Here is a 21,477-nt window from a genome sequence, read left to right on the forward strand (position 1 = left end):
GTTTCTCTTGCAACGTGGTAATGAATAATGCCATTAATTGCGTTCTGTCATGCACTCGTAAAACTCGGAAACTAATCATTCATGCAAATGAGAGTAAAGAATACGTAATGTCTTGTTTTGTTTGTACGATAATCGCGAACGTCTAGACGGTATTATTCAGATATGAATGTTCTAATTAGGTTTTACTGATTAACTTTGCTATATAACTAACTGCACTTTTTGAAATTCGATTTTTTAAAAATGCAGTCTATTAACGCGTTATTAGGTTTTTCAGATGTTTATAGTTAACACTCACTTCTTTGACGATCATTTTCATTAAACACCTTGCGTAATTGTACCTCAATTGTTATTTACCTGTACCTCAATTCTGTGCCTTTACAACTCTTCGGTTCTTCAGTTTTTTGCCGCGGAAAGAAGCTGCTCCAGTTGCTCTTGATATTTCAGCTATAAAGTTAAGTGCGGAATTACGTAATTGCTTATAATCTTCGGAGAAAATCTCGGTTTTAAACGTTAGGCCAATGCGCCATACCGCGGTACGTATCTGCGGATAACAGCGGTTACAGGTCGCAATTAAAACAGGTAATTACCAGATATCGTAATCCGGCTTAACGGGCCGGAACATCGTATTTTACAACGGTAGTTACAATTTGATGGTACTTTTCCCAATCCCTCAGATTTCGATCGTTTAAGAATATAATGTATTATTATATATCTATTTAGATTTAATAATTTACTTACTTCGCCATACGTCTTTCCTTCGTTACGTCACTTCACAATTAATTTTCTTTCACTTTTAGAAATTTCAGATGCTTTGAGACACCTGTTCAATAGAATATTTCATCGCGAATGCCTGCTCGACTTTCACTACGATTGACCCGAGTAGAACAGCTAAGAACGGTGAATGTTTACATTCACTGTTTGAAAAACTTTGATTTCATTGATTCTCAGAGCTCGCTTCTGTGTGTTCTAATTCTTTTGTGGCATCAGCCAGGTTTATGTTTGTAAGAAATACTTCATAAGAGACTTGACCTGAATAATTTAGAGAGTCATAATTTTAATAATATTTCTGTAACTATTGTATAATATAGTTATTATAATTAATGAAGTATTTAATGGTGAGTGTTCAAATACTTTTATCAAACACTATTTATTTCTATAAAAGACACGATCAAGACCGCCTTTTTCCTGCGTTAAAAATGAAATCACGCGACGCGAAGGAGAAACCCATTATTAGTCTTTCTACGCTGCTTTACACGTCCACAAATCACGTGCATACGCGTTATCAATCGATTATAACATGTTTTTAATTACCATACCAATTAGCTGGCTTCTTTTACCTTTTCTCCGCTCGTATGCAATGTTTTTCACGTGGAAAAACACAAAAGCCATTAATAATAATTTAACGAATTCCTCAGCTGTACGATAATTACCCTGTCAAAATATCCATTAAGACTTTGGATGTCCCGAGCTTTTCTCCGCGTGTTTGCCGACTAGGAGAAGTTCGATTCGGTTTGTCGGGAACTCGCGCGGTGGAAGCCGGAAACTCCGTCTACCGCTCGAAAGTTCAGAAGTAAATAAACCCGAGCCCAAACACGTGAGACAATTTCGCGTGTCAATTATACGACTCTTCGGGTCCTTGTCCGAGCTGAGAGGATCGTTGGTAGAGCATCGAGGAAGGACGAGATACACGTGAAGAAAAGCTAATTAACGGGCGGCATCTGCATACGGAAAGCCACGGTAAACGTACAGGAAATCCGTTTCCTCGAATCACTGACTGACGCGAAGATGCCATACATTTACGAGGATTCACGATTAAGCGTGTCTCTTGATAATATCAAAGCTCGTTATAAATTATTTTCAGAATTTCCATGGAATATATAAATAAAAGTATCAGCTGGCGAAACTTTTAATGGTTTCGCGCTGATAACGAACCTGCGAACGAAAGATAAATATATATTTCATAATATCATCTGCTTATATTAAAACTAATATACGTAGTTTAAATCAGATATCCATCGACCGTCGAATGCGTTAACTTCAACTCAATTTCAATTCGTTACACAAGTAAAATAGAAATATCTGATTTCACGAGAGGAACTAAACGATCACGAGTTGGTCGGTTCATTCGTAGCCAATTTCAGAAGCGTTTCAGCACGAAAGGGAACCGGCTTTCTCGCGAAAATTTGCGACGGGCACGTCGGCACGTATGAACGGTACGAAGCAAAGTCTATATTCATTCTCCGTTTCACGTCGTTTTCCAACGGAGTAGCTAGGTGCTACACATTCTGGCCGGTCGTTGCACACTAGGAGACAAAATACAGGTGGAGGAAAGCCGTAGCAGTCGTTTACGAACTCCCTTTACGGCCAACCACAGATATTACCGAGCACCCCAGCCAGCCACCGTTACTCTACATACGTGGTTACACGTCGCCGGGATCTCCATAGACGTCTACCGACTCGAAGCTCCGAGTTTGTAGGATTCGTAGCCGCGCTTATGCTAGCAGGACCCTTTTTACTGGCCACTTTGCACCGTCCACGGAATCTAATATCCTCGGATGCTGCTGGCTGATTCGAAAAAATTCTGCCACGCGAACACCGTCGTATTATGCAAAAGTTTAATAACAAGGAGAATTGCCTTTAAAACGGTAGACATTTTCGGATAGCCCTAATAAAAAGAGCCGGAGAACGGAGAATTCGGTAAATGGCATCCTCGTTTTAACAGCGTTCTGGAACAGCTACGCTCTTTCCTGACACCCACGGTTAGACGATTAAACGATACGTATCCAGCTGATCCCGCGGGAGATGTTTTCTCTGACACGTTTTAAATCGTACTGTTCGTTTTGTCGAATGGTGAAAAAAAAATAAGCTCTGGTTTATCCTTCGTAGGAGTGGCACGTATCGCGCGAATGCTCGAGGGAAAAGGGAAGAAGCAATTCAACCGTGGCGAAACGTGATTTTTATCGAACGAACGAATGGTCGTTTTGTTGAAACGTTAACCATCATCGAGCAACCCTTGCCAAAGCTCGTCATTTCTAGGAGGTTTACAGGGTATCGAGGACTGGGTGCAAAGAAGGGTGCGTCTACTGTCGCGCGGTCTCGATCTGGCTGCAAATCGATTGCATGCTCGATGATTAAACGTCACACACGTGCCTCTACAGAGAAGAAATAAAAAGATAAACAGCGACGATAGGATCTGTATCGAATGATAGCGTTTGAAATCTCGATCAGGAAAGAAATTTTCCAACGAAAGCCGGCTTTTGTCTTCGCAAAAGTTTCGTCTGCAACGGAGTGTTGCATAAAGTGGCCATTTTAAATCGCTTAAATCCGAAACGCGTTTGAATTCCATCGAGCATCGAGTGCCATTCCTCTTTCCTTTTCCGTTCGCGTGTCGGTCGTCGTCGGAAAAGGGAGATCGGTTAAACTTTAGCGGTCCAAGAGCGGCTACGGAAACTTTCGTAATATTGGTCGAAGCATTCTCATTCCTCTATTATTGCCTCCTTGTCCTGTGAATCAACCTGCAGCGAATTCGATGTACGCACTTTGCATTCGGAAGGTACGAACGTGCCGTCATGTACCACCCGCTAGTTGAATTGCAGCTTTCGGTCCGATCCAGGTATTCCGGCTCGAAAAAGTTCATTCGTTAAACTACAAAAAGGAAAAAGAAGGGGAGATCCACTTGGTCCAACGTTCGCGTTAGAATTCGTTGGCAGATAGAATTTATTTCCAGCAAATTGAGTTCTCGAATTTCGAGACAGCGCGAACGGACAGTTGTTTCTTCGTGGAATTAATTCGAGTTCGCCAGGATCGCGGTGGAGGTCCGAACAACCCGGCAGGACGGCAATATATCAAAGTGGTGAAAACCTGCCGATACAATGGCACCGGTAACGTCCGACCGCGCCGGAACTTGTCCCTCTCCTTTGAGCTACTAAATAAATTAGACCCAGTCACGCCCAATCGGGATTTCGCGAGCGGTTTTTCACCAAAGCCAGACTACGTTAAAAAAAAAAAAGCAGATACTTCATCTGCACACATTCAAAGATCGTATTCCCTTTATCTGTGTCTCTTATTACCTAAATACCCAGCATGTATTTCCACTTATATGGAAAAATGTTTACATAATTGCACGAACGGGTAGCTGTATCGAATAAATGAATCTCCGTTTGCTTTCCTCTGTATTTACGAGTTTTCGATTTGTACCCGTACATATTTGCCGAGGGAACGAGCAAGCGATATCCAAGAAAAGGAAGAAAAAGAGGGTTATCCGCGAGGGATTTGAAAAATACGTAAGCGCATACAGAACGAAACCGCGATCGAATTTTCGTTGAGATCTCGCTGATGGCGAAACAAGTAGAAACGGTCTGCTCTTGGCTGAACTATAACAGGGCAAATCTCCTTCGGTCTGACTTCGCCTTCGGGGCAAACGTAAACTGTACGGAGGTCCTTCGGTAACAGCTTCATTTGTTCGTACAATAGCGGCACTGGTTTGCATGAAAATCTTTGCCTCGAACGCGGTTACAATTTATTACGTTTCCTTGTTTATGAAAATGAAAATTAAAATGAGACTTAATCAGTGACACGTGCAGGCTTTCCATTCCTCGAGATGGAACAAGAGTTCAATTTCTAAGAAACATCTTGTAATCAGAGTTAAAATGCCAGTGTTATTATCAGGGTATATTTGGGACGGAAATTTTTCAGAAAATAAGGATGAAAATTAATTGAAATTCTAAATCATAGGTCGAGTTAGTAAAAGATTCGCCCCCACCGTCCGAGGATTAAATATAAATCTCTCGTGTGGATCCTTTCTTCGAGAAGGAAAAAGGGAAAGCAAGTAAAAAGCAATCGATCATTATTGTTAATCCACGGTCTGGGCTGTAGAAACAGATCGGTTGTTTGCAGGCCGAGCGTGGCTTAAGGATTGCACCAAGGGCTAAGGGTGTATGGTCTGAGTCTGGTAGCGTAGGAGGGTGCGGCTGCCTGTAGCATGATCCTCCCTAAGCCGAGGCTAAGAGGCTATTAGTTAGCTCTGCGAGCAGCGACGTAACCCCAAAGACTAACACGGTACTTACACCTTCCTGCTTCGTAGAGATCGCAAGATATTCAACCGACTAGTTCTCGGAGTATGTTTGCACGGCATGGAAGGTGAGACCGGTGATACCCGGTGAATATAACCTTCCCTGCCAAGATCAACGATAAGAAATTAATATTAAAACAAACTTTACGTGCTCATTGGATACGGAGCCTCGTCGTCGAGCAATTAGAGATGCAATCAACCGTTGCAGAATCGCGTGTAAACGAATTCGTAGCCGGAGAAGCTGTTCCAAAATAAATTTCATAAATTCCACGTAGCAATATAGAGGAATATTATTAACATATATTCTCAAATTTTTTACTACGAAATTCGTACCATAAATTTGTAAAATTTCAAAAACGAAGAGAATGCGAAAACGAAGCTCGTTTCAGTTATTTACAGGATTCGAAAACGCATCTTCTGTTTGCTGACTGTTATCGGTACTGTAAATTTCATGTACACGCATATCCCGAAAGGATGAGTAGTTATTATGAACCGACGAACTATCGAGGAGCCATGCATTATGCACAACTTCCGCAGAAGTCCATCCCAAGCATCTAATCTTGCCCTTTGACCCGTTCACCTCCGCAGCATTTAACCCATATACCCGTCCGAACATCGGGAAATCTCCGTAAAGCCGATTAGTAGTCAGAGCACGTCCGTTATTAGCCATTCGGCCGGATGTGGTCTAAAACTACCGAAATCAAACTTTCCCGGTGTAAACGATCTTAACCGGCTAATTTATACAACCGCTTCGATCGTATTAGACGGACTGAATAAACTCTAAAATGGAAAAAATAGAAAATTAACTCATCGATTTATGAGCTGATTTCGAAAACAAAAGCTGTTCAATTGGATTTTCAATTAACGCGAATATTCACTCCGTGAAAGTTAGATTACTAAATTATCAAGTATGAAAACTATATTCATAGTGGTTCCATTAAACGCTCGCTGAATTCAATAGCGAAACGCGAGAAAGGAAACTGAATAAACGATGCATCGGAAATGTAAATGTGGCCGAAATAATGGTCGAACTAAACAAAAATTGACGAGGTACTGGTATTCCGTACGGCCGTAGCGAATTCGCGTTCCGTCAAAAATAAAGTCGAAATGGCGCGAAATAAAGGCTGGGAATGGTTGGTTCGCGTGCAGCTGCAAATGGATTTGCATTAATTAAATTAATGGTCAGTCGTAGCCAGGTAGCAATGGTGGGTCATTGGAACCATGATCGTACCCATGGACCGTACCGAATGGCGCAACGATGGGAGGACACGCAACTAGAGATGTCTCCTCGTTATCGGTCTTTATTATTTCGGTTTTTTGCACCAAACAAAAATCACACTTAAACGTTCTCTCGTAGAGCACAGAAACCTTTCCGTGGAAACAGATAATAGGTTTATTTATGATTTTATTATTTCTTTCGAAATATCCGTTCGAAAAGTCCTTTTATCGTCGAAACAAAGTATACGAGAGTGGAAGAGAAATCGATAGCGGTTGCTGATTTTCAGCACGTACGACAACAAATTTTCGGGCTTCCCTCTGGGGGGGTATGTCGGGGGTATTTGCAAAAGCACGTTTAGCAAGAACACGATGGCTGCGCGGAGAAGCGATGATAAGAGGTGAAACGGTGAACGTTAAGTTTCGAAACAAGCGTGATCGTAAAAGTTGCAAACTTGAAGCTGCGCTGCCGCGCTGGCCGACGAAGCGAAAACCGGGCGTAACTGGCACTAAATATGAATCATAAAAGAAGCATAAAGATAATTGTATGCTAATAGGCGAAGCGTATGCGCCACGTCGCCCAGAACAGCTCAACATTGCCTGTTATTACTGTAGCTGCGTTATATAACACCTACACGTTCCTTGTTTCTCGTCGATTCTATTATACCCAATTGACATTATCTAATTCCATATCATCAATTTTCTTTAAAATATATAAAAAAAATGAAATTTCAAAGAATGAATCGAAGAATTTGCTGCAATTTTACCCCGGCACTGAGACTGCGACAACTCGGAGAGATTTCAAAGGAACTTGATTCGCAGTCAACATCTTTTATTCTCTTTCCAGACGAAAGAAAAAGAAGAATAGCAAACTGTGTTGCTTCGAAGGAAACGATTGACTATACAAGAGGGTAGATTGCGATCCTCTGTTGAATTTGAAGGAAGAAGTAGGTGGGAAGCAAAAAGAAAGGATAATATAAGGCAGTGACCAGGAATGTATGAAGTGCGGTTTTTCACGAGCTCGTGAATCGAGAAGCGAGAAATCAAGAAGGATCTACTTGACCGTGTCGTCGACTTTTACAGTCGATCGTCCCGAGAGCTTTTACGAGGCTTGACGAGAGAGCACCGTAGCGATGTGTAAACCATGAGCCTTTTCGACGCTCGCTCAAGCCTTTGAAGCTCTCCTTTTCTCCCGGAACCGGGGCTAAAGGGATGGAAAATGGAGACGGGCGGGGTGCGGCCTTGAAAATCCTATCCCTTTCAAGACACCGAGTAAGCTTCCGAACCAGCTAACTCGAGCATTTTCAAACAAATAAACGTCCATCTCAAAGATTTACCCGAACGATCTTCAATGTAATCACTGCGAAACTTTTCAATTAATGCATCGCCTTTAAACGGCATACTTGAAGGAAATTGATAATGCAAGTTTTAACGTGTTCCTAATGAGTAGACGAAGCAATTAGTAGGACTAGAAGAACAGGACGCTTTGTCCCTCTTACCGCAGGATAAGGAGGAGCTACCTAATCGAATTTAGCGAAACTTGTTAGCAACCGATTTACAGGGAAAGTTCCCTTTGAAGACTCGTTCGTTCGCAAAATACCAAAGTGAGAGCCGTACGGGCAATTAAAGATGAACAATGCAGTAGGGACATATCGGTGTTCTCGAAACTATGCTCGAGGCAAGCCTGACCATCTGCACTTGGCCCCTCGATTCTCGAAGCAAAGCCCTTCGAATTCTCCGGCTTAAGTTTCAACTTCGTAATTTCGCGTTCCAGTCGAAGGAGCTAGAAGGCACCCTCGCACACATATATACAGTAAATGGCTGTAATAAAAGTAGGTCAAAGGGAAAACTGTCGCTTTGTCGTCAAAGCATAGCGTAACGTCATGTGCAACCGATAGCCACAGTCAAGCTTTAATAGGGACAAACGAGGCCACTTTAATTTGCGAAACTTGCTCGACATGCACGTCCACCCCGTCGGGGAGCCGGTTGATTTACTAACGTACGAGGGACTAAGCGGGGGCGATTCAACGGGAAAACCGAGCAGACATCGAAGGTACGTGTGCGTGAGTTAGGTACAAAGGATAGCGGGGCAGGTCCTGTGATCGGAAGCTGTCAATATTTGTCTATGTCCGGTAACCGAGTAGCGAGCGATGAACCGTAACGTCATCAATTATCTCTTACATACCGCTGGTTGAGCCTTGATGTCAAATTTCGTCCGTTTCCTGCCCTCTGCGCCGCTTCGTATTCCAGGCCTCACGTGCCTGCCGACCAACCCTCTACGATTCGCGCTCTCCATTGTCCCTCTTTCTACTTACCTAAAGAGAGATAGCTGGCCGGCCAGATTTGAGTAAACCGATGGAAATTGTCTCTAGACCGGCGAGAACAATAATGACCCGTTCGGAATTCCGCTGCGCTGGAAATTACTCGAGCGGAATGTCGAGACTGGTCCTCCATCGCCGAATCGATACTTGGCCCGTATCGTACGAGCGTGTTTCGTCCTCGACGCGTGGAAACACTCGCTGACTCGCGCGAATATCCTCCAGAGAGAGAATCGGGGGATGATAGCGGCCGAAGGGGGAGGAGAGACATCAGGGTATTTCGTGGCGCACGATTTCGAACGATACGAGTATCGACGGACCACCTGGGGACAATGTTTCCTTAACAGTAAAAGCTGTCTCTTTTCTTGCTTTCTTTTTCTCGCGAACTACCGCTTCGAATAAGCTTCCAACTCCTTTTATCGATCGTGTTCCGATAACGAGACCTGATTATTTCTGACTCGACAGGAAACTCTTAAACTTCACAGTGGAAATAATTAACGCAACTTCATTTTTGCTTTAAAAATATATCTATATACTTGATTTTCTCTGCTTTCCAATTGAATAAACATCGGAGTAGAACCCAAGCCGTGCCCTAGACCTCGTTCAATTGACATCGAAATACGTGCACTAACGATCATACGAGTACCATTAGTTTCTTTTCTTTTATTTTCTCCTGTATAATTGAAGCCACGATTATTAGCTAAATTGTTCTAAATATATTTACGACCATTGCGAATGTCTCGCGTGAAAATAAATAGTTCACATCGACGTGCTGTATTGTTCAGCAACCACGAGAGACGTACGTATAGTCGAATCTACTTCTAGTCACGATAAAATATAAAGCTTGATACAAGGAAATGAGGTAAACACTGACGTTTCTTAATGTGTGTGAACAGCATTACGTTGAAGCATTTTTATAGGTGCGACGTCTAAACACAAACGAAGCTTATCAAAAATAAGCTCTCTATTCGATATATGTTCCACCGACTATTCAATCTCATAAACACAAGAACGCAATACGATCTTGCTGTTCTATATTAAATATTCTCTTTTTCTTCTCTCGTAAGAAATCTATCGTCAGATTCTTAAACCTTTCGTTAGAAAGTATAGTATTCATAAACGAGTTGGATATGAAATCATAATGTTTCGTAAAACTTTCTAATGTCTGTTATTACTTTCCGCAGCTACAACTCTTCCACTAAACGATTTTCGTGGAACGATTGACAATCCAAGGTGTTAATCACTATAATCAAATAGAAACTTGCAGTTCTGTTGGCCCGTTCAAAAATATCACACATTCCGCCCTATTTTAATTACTTTAATCGTCGAACAGCGGAGCCGGGTTAATCGTGACCCAGATCTATAAACTCATGTAATGAAGCTTCGATTAAAATTAAGCACTGAAATTTTTTTAATGAAAGACTTTCACGTAATGGAAAATTAATATTTAAAGGAATAATGTAAAATTTAGAAAATTGGAGTAAAAAGGAATCAAAAATTAAATTAAAAGTATCATTGCCTCAATGGCCTGCCATTAAAAGGTTAATTAAATATTCACAGTCCCATGATTCTGGCAGTAACATAAACATATCTTCCTTTGAGTATTTTGCTAAGAACTTGTCATTTTTAATTCTCAATCGTTCCATCAAAGATCTTCGTAGCATTAGTTAAAGAGATTGAAGCTGGTGCGATATATTAGCTATAATTTCGGTATCGATTGAGATGGCGGTGGTACTGTCAAATTGTGAAAATCGTCGAACGATTTTTTAGCAGCATTCTGGAAATCTTCCATGCCCTGTTTTGTGATATTTGTGATGTCGTCGAACTGACGTCGCGTCTGATTGAATAAGTCGTCTGTCGACTTGGCGGCAGACGACGCGATATCTTTCACTTCCGATTGGATCTTCTCGATGACCCATTCCATTGCCTGCCGTCCCTGAAACGCAATCGGTCGAAGACACTTCGTTACAGCGCGAAACAAGAATCTCGCACCTCTCCATAACACCACTTCAGAATTATTCATCAACTCTTCTTCAAAATTTTCCTAAGAACAAACTGCACCTATCCACCACCAAAATCGCACCCTTGACTGGTAGGGTGGTGTTTTTCAGAAACAACGAAATTTTTAAACGATCGCCAATTTGTATTCATAGAATAATTATGTTTTCATCCAATATTTGGTTTGATAATTAAAACAATTAGGGTATGTCAAACCCCGCATCATCAATTAAGGGTTAATATAAATCAAATTGCAATAGAATCTGAGTATCCATCAGTATCATATAAAAATGAAGAAATTTACTATAAAAATTGAGGAAGAAATATAAAATCATGTACCTTGTTTGCATTCTGTTCGATGGTGTGTGTCAGTAACCTCTCGAGATGATCAATAAGGGGCACCCCTGTGATAGAAATTACTGCTTGTTGTGTTAATAGCGTTGTCTCCGGGTTTTCCGGATGTTCCGAGTACGTGACTACCTCACCAACGGAAACGTGCTTTCCCAAGCTTATCTGAAAGGAAAAAGAAAATAATTCGAGTCGCCTTCGCAGAACGATTTCTAACAATTCTTATCATTAGATGTCAAAGGTCTCTCATTTCACCTACGTGGCTCTACTATCGAGCGTGTCGTGCAACTCGCGGGGTTACCAACCTTCGGATAGATGGTTGACTATCGTTATCAAGATAAAACGTTTCCACGAAAGTGACGTGGGAGCCTTGAATAATCGATGCAACAAAATAAAGCTTGCCACCGGGGTAAAGTTTCAACAACGATCCTCGTGACAGAGCGAAATTGCTGCACGTTGATTGACTCTCGGACATTGTGTTGAAAGTTGTTTCCACTGTCGTTATCTTATTCATCGAGCATTGAATAAAACACACGCTAAACAGGAACACGAATCAACGAATTTCTCGACCGTCTATAGACACGAAAATCCTATGTAATCAAGAATGGGAATAATTCAGTGTTCTCTTTCAGAATCAGGCTCAGACAAGGGGATGGAGCTCTCCATTGAAAGGGGTTAGAAGAAATAAAACAAGCAGGATCGCGTGCTTTCCGCGTATCACTTTTATAAAGATCCGATAATGATGCAAGTCTGAAAATTACATCATAATGAGCTGCGTACGACTGATTCGCGGCAGTGCACCGTGAAGCGACGTGGCCGTGCAGCTGGAACAATTGAATCGCGGGGGTGCAATACGTTTCACGGGGGAATTAACGCCCGCGGCACATTGTGGATCCACGCTGTGATCGAGATAGAGAGGAGGACCGGTCCTCTATGCTCTCTCCGCCATATTGGCAATCAGTGAAGTCGACTGTGTTACATCGCGACCGACTATCCAGTTCGTCGCGTTTCTCCCTGCCTCCAACCCCCAATCTTGTGGCATTCTCACCCCCGTACAATCGGAAGAGACAAAAAATAGAGAGAAATAAAAGAAAAATTAACGCCCTGCTTCGAATAGCGTTTCATCAATTACACGGATCGTGGATTAGGGAAAATACGGATGGGTTAATTCGCGAGAAATCGAGAATCGAAAGGGCTATTCAGCTGCGTTCAATTCTGTCGAATACAGTTCTTTGTTTTCTCGCCATCCGCGTAAACTCGGTTCGAATTACACGCACGTTACTTTTGTTTGCCTTGTATTGTTCGTATTTCTAAAACTATCCCATGGGGAATCGAGCAGAATCACATGTATTTCGCAATGAAAAATAGAGAATCTTATACACTGTATTACGACTTTCAATCCGCGCGAAATGAAGTCGGAAGCAATTTCATCGTTGAAACAACGTTCTTTTCAGTACGAGTAATTAACACCTCGCGCCTTCCTTGCGCCCTTATCAGTTAAGTGCCACGGACACTGCAGTCGCGAATCGGGACTCGGTACAGAAAACAAAGAAACGTATAAAAGAAAAAGACACAGGTGGTGGAGGTAGTAATTGGCAAGACGAACGGTAGCTTCCGTAACGAGCAATTCTGTACTCCATAAGGTAAGATTTCTTTTAACGTAATAATAAAAACGCGCTTCGTTTAGCGCGAATCGAAGTCATTAAGACTGTCGTCAAACGAAAGAGCCAGCTTCAATTAAAGAATACGAATTACGTAATAGAACTGATAAATATCAAACATAATAACGAATAATTTCGTACTCTGATAAAACTCGTTTAAAAGCGTGTCTCAAGTTTCGTTTAAAACAGAAATCCGATTAAATTCCGCAAAATAATCCGTCTCGAGTTCGTGCTTTCACGCGGGTCTTCGAAACGCGATTCTTTCTTCAGCGTCGAGATTAAATCCTTTTTACGCTAGGTACATTCAAAAAGAACTCTGACCGAGGAGAGATATTTTTCCCGCGAGCGTCCCGTGGCGTCGCGACGTAATCATCTTCCGTTGTGTCTCATCAACGGGACAGGGGAAACAGAATGCGATGCGTCGGTATCGCCGTGACAATGATGAAAAAAGAAAGAGACCGTGAAAAAGGTAAACGCCTGGCACGCGATTTAATCCTATCAAGCGAACGATCGATCCCTCTCTCGGTCCTCGCGTCAACGACGAAGTAATTAATTTTCACTTCTTTTTTTTCTCTCTCTCTCTCTCTCCCGGTCACAGCGGAGAGTACGAAAAGCGTACATCGTCGACCCTGTCTCCCTCCGATCTAGTGCATCGGTTAATTGAAATTTTTCTCGTCAGCCGCGCGTCGAAACCGATGTTTGCCAATCCCTCGGTCTCTGCACCGAGCACGGCGTTTGCTTTTCATTTACCGCAGCATTGCGGCACGATCGCGTTTAGTAGCGCAGTTAGGACGAAAATCGTTAACTAAAAATCAAGAACCCGATGTAAAAGAACCGACCACTCGATTACAGATAGGACTGATTGATTACTAAATTATTAATTTAGCCTCGGCAAAGACGAAAAGGGTTGATCAAAGAAACTTCAATCTCCTCAAGTTCCTCTTTAAAATTAAATGTATAATTTTTAAAAGAAATAGTTTCATATAGCGGAGGAATAATTTTTAAAACAACAGTGTAAAATTAAAAAAAAAAATTAAAATTGAAGCTCTCCTCGTGGTCCGTCATCCGAGGGTTAACGAAGTACCCTAAGTAATAATGGTGTCGATAGGAAAGAAGAGTAAATTATCGTCGAAACAAAGCTCGCGTGCTCTCCAATCAAGAATTCTCGTAATTCCGTTTCATCTTTCGCCGATATAACGAGGAGAGAGAGAGAGAGTAAGGGTAGGAAGGATTGCCGAGACCCTGCGAGGGGTCGTTGTGTGGGCTAAAGAGCCTTCTTCAGTATGCACTCGCGAGTAATTAGCATCGCCGCATAATTGAGAGGGACTTTACGTATCTGGCTTCAGGCAGCATTGTTCTCTGGGCCGTCTATGTTCCCAATTCGGCCGTACCATTCGATGCCTGGAGAGGGTGCCAGGACCGCCGGAAGCACGAATCCACTACGACGTAATGTCGGAAACTGGATCGACCTCGAATAGAATTCGGCCCGGGGCTTTCTCTTGCGCACGGTAATCGCCGATTTCAGTGGATTTTGGGGAGATTGGGAATCGTGTGCTGACAAATCCGTATTAGATCGTGTAAACGGGAGCTTCCAGTCATCTGCTCCCGGCTGAATGGATACGCGCGCGGTTTCCTTGCACGTTCGATTCAATTACTTGTTTCCGCGTCTATGTACATTTCTCAACAAATAGAGCCGCATCCGTAACTCGAATCGATACGCTCGACGGTCCGTTAGACACTTATGAAGTATTCCGGATCGAAGATTTTATACTTTTTCTCGTAAGAGGATATTTCTAGCTAACCATAAATATACGTTCCCTCCATTATCCGCCGTAGGATCATTAATATCCATTCCCAAAAATTTTTCCAACGAGTCAGTGGATAGCGTTGGAAACATTTCGATGGGGTTGTCGCGTGACAACAAGCTCGACGAGGATTCACTGGGATCAAGGGTTTCAAGCCGAAACTTGTACACGGGGCGTCGTACAAGCCGCGGATCTCGCTGCTCTGAAGTTACCATTTTTCATTAAGCCGTCCCCGTCTCTGTCTCGACTCCATATTTCAATCGATTCAAAAAATGCTGGTGTTGCCCGGTGCCTCGCGTACGACGGCACAGGCCCGTACAAAAATCCGTAAATGTGGTGCTTTAGGAACACGGTGCCGACTCTCCACACACCGCGTTCAGCCGTGCGCAATTTGTTGTTTTTATGATTTACAGGGCTGCGCGTACAATAATTCAGTCGGTGGCACGTTCAGTCAGCCCAGTACGCCAGCCGAACGCAACCACCCCTTACCATCCTCCAGTTCTCCATCAGCAAAGTCCACGGGGAGTCGGTGAACACAGCCAGGATACATCACCGATACACGCGTCCGTTATTAATTCTCGTCCGATGCCACCCCTTCTACCAGGCTGCTATCCTTCTATCTCTATCCTGTCTCGGGTTTTCGCGCCTGCACGCACGGAAATTCGTGCCAGAACGAAGGAAGTATCGTTTGAGAGAGAGTGCAGAAGTCGACGCCGGTAAAATATCGTTCCGGTTCCCTTCGTGTTGTACGACGTATCGCTGGGAACGTGTCGCGCGAAGACTTATGTACGTCTGATCTATCGGCTTTCACTTTTCCACGATTTCTGAAAACGCGAACGTAATACCGCGATAGGGTTGAAATTTCAAGTGACAAACGCGTCGTAATGCCGGTGTTTCCAGTTCATTAATCCGTACACCAGACACGCTACGTTTACAAACTCGTATCGTCGAGCTAGAAAGCCGGGCACGTTTTACAACAGGTTTTAAATAATAACACGATTAACTTAACGCGATCGATCGTCGTGTGACGGGCGACTACGGTATGTCCGTTTGATAATCCGATAATATCCATCCAGCTACACCATCGGGAGAATGTTTCATCGTTTTTCCTGTCGAACGCTTGTATTCACTGCGTCGCGATTCCCCAGACAGCAACGGGCATTGTTTTCGATTAACAGGGCCGGATTTTACAACGCAACGATATTTACAGTCCTGTTGGCACGATACGAACGTACGCACATGGACGATCGTATTCTTTTTCAAGATTCATCCGATGAAACATCTCTGAATTTGCGATCAGAAGGCTTCGGGATATGGAACGATATGGAGGAGTCCGGACCGGCAACAGAGCCCATTATGTTCAGCTTGTACCCGATGTACCTATATACGCCGGATGCGTTTAGGTTGAACGATACGAGGCCGCATTACGTGGCAAGCAGCGACGGCACGATACGTATGCACGCCGCGTAAACGTGTGCGGCATCAGGGCCCGCTACGGGCACGGGTAAATTGCTAAAAGATATCTCCCCCTTGGGATTCGACGGGGATACGTTATAACCTGGTCCGGACTCTAGCGAGCTTATGTAGAATACATTGCCTCCGGTACGCTTCCCTATACAACGTTGTTGGCTGCGCTCGTTTGGTAGGCGCGAGCGTTATATTCGGCCGCGTGTATTTCGTGAAGTCCTCCTCGTGCGTGTACTCGCCAAACAGACGGAGAACGGTGTATAGGACAGAGAAAGCGTTGACATCCCGCGGGGAATTGTTCAATTTTAGTTGAAGCTCGTATCTAGCCCTCGGCGTGCAGGAAACGCGGAAACACGTCCCCGTAGATTACGCGACCGCGGGACGATCAGGGGGGAAATATCACGCGGCACTTCCTGCCGACGTCTGACCTTAATTGGAGAGACGACGGCGGGAAAGAAGACGTCGAGGATCTTGAATCGGGGGATGGTTACTTCCCGTGCGTTCGAGGGACTAACGATCGCGAAGAAACTCCATGTTTCGTTATCGGCCGATGACGTCGCGTTATTTTTCGCACGAAAAATCTGAATACTTAATGTTTTGAAATAATTAACAGCACCAAAGTGTTTGCGCGGTGCGTAATGTATTCAAACATGATATTCAAGCGATGAGCACGTATCGCGGGATTCGTGTTGTATCTCGTTTCACGATAGCCAGCCCGTTTACGCTTCATACTTGATGTACGAGAGCAAACAAGCTAGTTACATATAAAACAGCTGATAAATGGACACCCGGTTAGCCGCATTGCGTTTCATTGTTAATATTTACGCGACGAAAATAAAATCTTCCCGTTTCTGTTTTTTCACGATAAATCAGCCGGGAGTTTTGTATTTTTCAAAGGTTCGTGTTTCGCATACGAAAAAACGGACTCGCTAATTTAGATATTTACGCGAACAGTTGTTCAGTGGTTCGCTAGTTTTTGCGGATTTCGCGAAGTACATAGAAAGCGAGGATTTTTCCTCGCGATGGTGAAAGCATCTTCGTGTACGAATTTTCCACCCACCTAAGTAGCCGTTTGCTACACAGGTATAGGTATGTCGAAGTGGCTCGATAAGTAAAAACGATCGACGGTAGCAGCTCGTAGTAGATGGAAGGGATGCACTTTTTGCTCGGAGCCACCTGCGGATCGTTCATCATAGTAGTAATGCATCCAGCATCCCGGTATCACTTTTCTTTTTCTTTCTTTTTGACCGAGGATCAAGGAACCAGCAGGAGAACGATCTCCAACGCGTGCAACCAGCTAAGACCAATACTTCCCGTTCCCTTTACTTCGCCCTTTTCCATCCTGTCTTCCCGAAACCCTGCTTGCGCAGCCCTCCGAAGAGACCACGAAGCTATGGAACCCTCCGGTAATGCGAGCATCAATAACCTATCATATCCATCCTTCCAGATGCGATACGATGCTGTGCACCTCGACTCTAAGACGTGCAAGCAACTCTTGTCGATCTTCCCCTGGCAAATGTATCTACTTCTCGAGCTGGGAATCGGTCAATTTTTCGAACAAATATTATCCAATGATAGAACCGACGAATTTCTGTCGTTTTCATTCTACTTTCGCAACTGAACGGAATAAATTGAAAATATTTCGATCGGAAGGTAGGTAGGTGCATCAAGAGCGTGTCGGTGTCGAAAGGATCGAGTGTAATTCCACAGGTGAAATTGCATTAAATTATTTTCCAATTACTGTTGCTGATCTCGATTCCAATGAAATTGGAAATATATTGATTGTTCGATTACGCGCTTACAACGTGCTCGCGCGCCTCTGTGTGCCGGCATTTCGTTTATCAAATTTATTTGCACCGACCAAATGAATTGCTAATGCAATCGCGGAGAAGGAATCAGTCTGGTGATGGTGTGAATTGTTAAACGGGAAAATTGTAATATTAAAAACGTGTACATTTAATTCTGGAACATGAGCGATTCGTGAAGTTTTATTATTTCTTTCCATTTCTACTATCAGCAAATTATCTCCAACGATTCCATCGATGTGTTGCATAATACACATTAATGAAATTGCAAAGCAACATTCACACGTTGAATATCGATTCGCTCGCTCCCCATTTATCGCGCTTTGGAAAGATTAATTACAAATTCGGTCAAAGTGCTTTGTCGAGCAATATGCGAATAATAAAGAGCAAATGTAATGAAATCTCTGTAGAGGCATGCTTCATGGAAATTTGTATTCGGTTGATTAAACGTTACACGTGATATTCTGATTAATGATACGAATTAAGTATCTACAAACGAGCACATATTATACTACGTTTCCGATTACCGTGTAAATCCATCATTAAGTAAATAATATGAGAAAATTGCGAGTGTTTTATTCGAAAGAATTCGATTGAAAATACCAGAGACGTGAATAATTTAAAAACAATTGAATTTTTAACATTTACTTACATTCACTGTTCTGACTACCATTTCCTTTGATTCCGGATTAACTTCGCTCCATTCGCTAGCGTAGTATGGACCACGATGCCCGAAGAACTGGAACAAAAATAAACGCAACATTTTTTCACAGAACAAATTAAGTATCATCTGAAACTGAATTACAAACTCCCGTCTGAAAGCAAAAAGGAAAAGAATTTGTACCAATAAAAATCCACGTTCGTGCATAGCGAATTATTACGTCCTTCGATGCACCGCTCTGGTAAAATTCATATACGATAAATTAAAAGCAATTTAACGTTACCAATAAATATACCGTATCCGTACCGAAGAAAATTAAATTAATTTGAAAGCATAATTTAGTCTGGGTATCCAGAAATATAAATCATCGAAAAACCAAGTCCAACATCATTGAGTTTCCGTTCACCCAGTAATTGATTACATTTCCCTGATTAATTGAACTTTAATTACGCGACCCGGCCAATGATCACAATGCCTACCCGATATAATTCTTACCCTCGGAATTGGTAAACGTTCGAACGTAGGAGCAAGCAAATTTAAATGCACCTTGTTGTTCGAGTGTACCTGTTAATTAGTCAGAAATTTTCGTCGATGCAGCAGCTGGCTCAACGAAAGCGTAGAAGCAGTTACAGAGCGGAGAAACAAAGACCAAAGTAAGAAGAAAAGAAAAAAGAAATGAACAATAAAGAAAGACAAGGCAACTAACTCAAATCGAAACGAGCCTTTGTACTTTCCCTACCGTCGAGTAATTTCAGAAGTGCCTAAAACGGCGAAGGCGATGCTTCCCGTTTACTTTTTTTTTTTTCTTCTCTCTTCCGGTTCCTCTTTTCTCCACCTGCTATGCATTCGTTATATACGGAACTGTGATTCGAGGCATTCGAGCGAGCGAGCCGGCACAACAGGACGGCTTTGCGAAATGGCCAAGCTTATAGAAAATCCTGCGAAAGGAAGCAATTCGCCGAGCCGAAAAGGATTCGACGCTCGAATCTCCCCCCGTTGGCCAGAGAAGAAACAGGGATGAGGGAGAAAGCTCTAAGGGAGGCTCTGCTGTCGGTGTATATGCCGAAACGCAGGCGCCTCGCTGGATGATTGCCAAAGAGCGTAACATTGAGAGGCGAGGCGAAGGAGGAGGCCGCTCATTATGAAAGTTGATACGGTCGATGTCGTTGTTTTGTAATTCGCTGCCTCGAACCCGGGTTTACCCTGCACCTTCTTCTTGCTCCCTGTTGTCGAAAGTTTCGAATTTCCTGCCGGCTGTTTGGATGGATCGCTTGGTCAAACGGCGGGAAGCTGTTTTGTCTATAAACTGGGCGTCCAGCAAAGAACGACAGCATAACATCGCGTGTAAATTGATTTCTTACGGGGTTACTCAAACTTTAAGACAAACTATACTTCGGTTTTGGGTCAAATGAAAATTGTTAGTACAATACTAACTCAACTCGAAGGTACATTCAATCTGCTGGTTATACAACGAGAGTATCGTGTTATCAGAGAGGATAAATTGACGTCCGAGTATAAGAATGCATAATCTACTTAAAAACTAGCCGCAGCATGACTACTACCTACGTCAGTACTACTTGCCACTGCGGGAAACGATAGATTACGTAAGAATTAGCGCGTGCTTCTTCCACTTACATCAACGGGCATGTCGCCAATTATTCTGGTACGTGCAATGTACGTAATCACTCGTGACTTTCGTTACTTTCATTCATCGACGTCAAGGAAACCGCAAAGAAACTCAGGACGATACGGTGTCTAAGACCGCCAAGAGGAATATTAAGATTACGATTAAGGTCGAAAGGTCGTTCTGATATGGTTAAAAGTGAAGGGTACAGCTTAGGATCGATAAGTTGAAATTGATAATCTTCCTCAAGGTTAACATTTCCCTACTCTACTTACAGTGGTCAGTAAAATCGACTCTAAAAACTCAGAAACCTTGAACGATACCAGCGCTTATACGGCAATTATATGTACTAAATGAAACATACTGAAAGATGAGCCAATAATTAATGGAATTTCACTGGATTAATTATTCATTAGACACGTGTAAACTGTATGGCTATTAATAATGAACAACTGAACAACTTTCATTAAGATACTTTCTTAAGTATTTATATGTTTTTGAGTCACTGACATACAAGAGAATATCATATGACTCAAAGCATGCTTACAGCTGTTTTTTCAAAGGTCAGGTCTTTGTATCAGATCTCATACATATTGAAACTGACAAGTACATTAATATCTTCTTATCAAATGATTGCAACAGGAGATAATAAGCAAAAAAATATTGAACTTAACAATTGATATAATACAAAATAATGAGAGTTACCTTTAGATTAAATATTGGTATCATACTTTGTGGTTTATAACAAATATTGTGATTCATAAATTACTAATTGTATTCAGACAGAATAAAAGATATTCTGTGTAATATGTACTTAAGGTTATGTTCTATATATAGGACAAATAACTCTTATCATGTGTGAAAACTTACCGGTAATATCCACGTAGGAAATCGCCATTCAGTAGTAACCAATCTGTGAGAATATAGGACGCCTTGTTCGACTTTTCTATCAATGACATCCGTTCCTAGAACGGATGGATTTAAAGGGTTCGGGTACTTTCTGCATGCTGCTTTCACCACTGTCTCCCAGGGATGACTACAAACATAAAGAATGCATTGAATCTTCGATGATATGGATTCAAAGATAGAATTCTTTGACTAATAACGAAATGTCATTGAATATTTTCACATCCTAGCCTTAAAAGTTACAAACTAATGAACTTCTAAATGATACTCACTCGAAAGTGTGATGCGACGTCCACAACCTCATATTTGTTAAATTTTCTTTAGTATGATGTATCCACTAACACTATAATTTAAACTATTAACAACTACACGAAAAACTACAAGTTTCACACAGCAAGGTGAGTCTACTGACTCAGAAACCTGATGTTACTCAAAAGAATGTAAGAGACGTCTACAATGAATCTTCTAATACTTCAGTGCACACACGAGTTGGCACCACTGAATGATGGCAGCACCGAACGAGTGACTCATCGCCGGTCGCCCTCTGATTGGTGGAGCGTTAGCGCACTTTGCCGCAGTTTGAAAGTGGAACTCGTCC

General features: G+C 42.4%; 1 protein-coding gene across 2 annotated transcripts; it reads right to left on the minus strand.

Annotated features, from left to right (window-relative positions):
- Window positions 1-345: 345 nt before the first annotated feature.
- On the minus strand, window positions 346-21,346 carry slmo (PRELI domain containing slowmo). 2 transcript variants are annotated; one of them, XM_034322634.2, is made up of 5 exons: window positions 21,152-21,346; window positions 20,844-21,009; window positions 18,341-18,427; window positions 10,942-11,115; window positions 346-8,927 (listed from the first exon to the last, which is right to left on the minus strand). In XM_034322634.2, exons 1-5 carry the CDS (start codon window positions 21,181-21,183, stop codon window positions 8,655-8,657), a joined length of 732 nt encoding a protein of 243 aa, XP_034178525.1. In that variant the 5' UTR covers window positions 21,184-21,346; the 3' UTR covers window positions 346-8,654. The 2 variants fall into 2 exon arrangements, with proteins under 2 accessions (XP_034178525.1, XP_034178526.1); XM_034322635.2 differs by lacking the exon at window positions 346-8,927 and adding an exon at window positions 9,590-10,540 and having other exon boundaries at window positions 21,152-21,324.
- Between the last annotated feature and the right edge of the window lie 131 nt (window positions 21,347-21,477).

The sequence above is a fragment of the Osmia lignaria genome, chromosome 4 (genome assembly GCF_051020975.1).
Source record: "Osmia lignaria lignaria isolate PbOS001 chromosome 4, iyOsmLign1, whole genome shotgun sequence".
Taxonomy (NCBI): domain Eukaryota; kingdom Metazoa; phylum Arthropoda; class Insecta; order Hymenoptera; family Megachilidae; genus Osmia; species Osmia lignaria.

Excerpts from the sequence above, each read along its gene's own strand:
- slmo (XM_034322634.2), bottom strand. The coding sequence starts at position 21,183 with ATGAGGTTGTGGACGTCGCATCACACTTTCGA. Across the intron at positions 18,428-20,843 it reads TTCCTACGTGGATATTACCG|TTCTTCGGGCATCGTGGTCC; the intron begins GTAAGTTTTCAC and ends TTTTTGTTCCAG. Across the intron at positions 11,116-18,340 it reads TGGTAGTCAGAACAGTGAAT|ATAAGCTTGGGAAAGCACGT; the intron begins GTAAGTAAATGT and ends TTTTCCTTTCAG.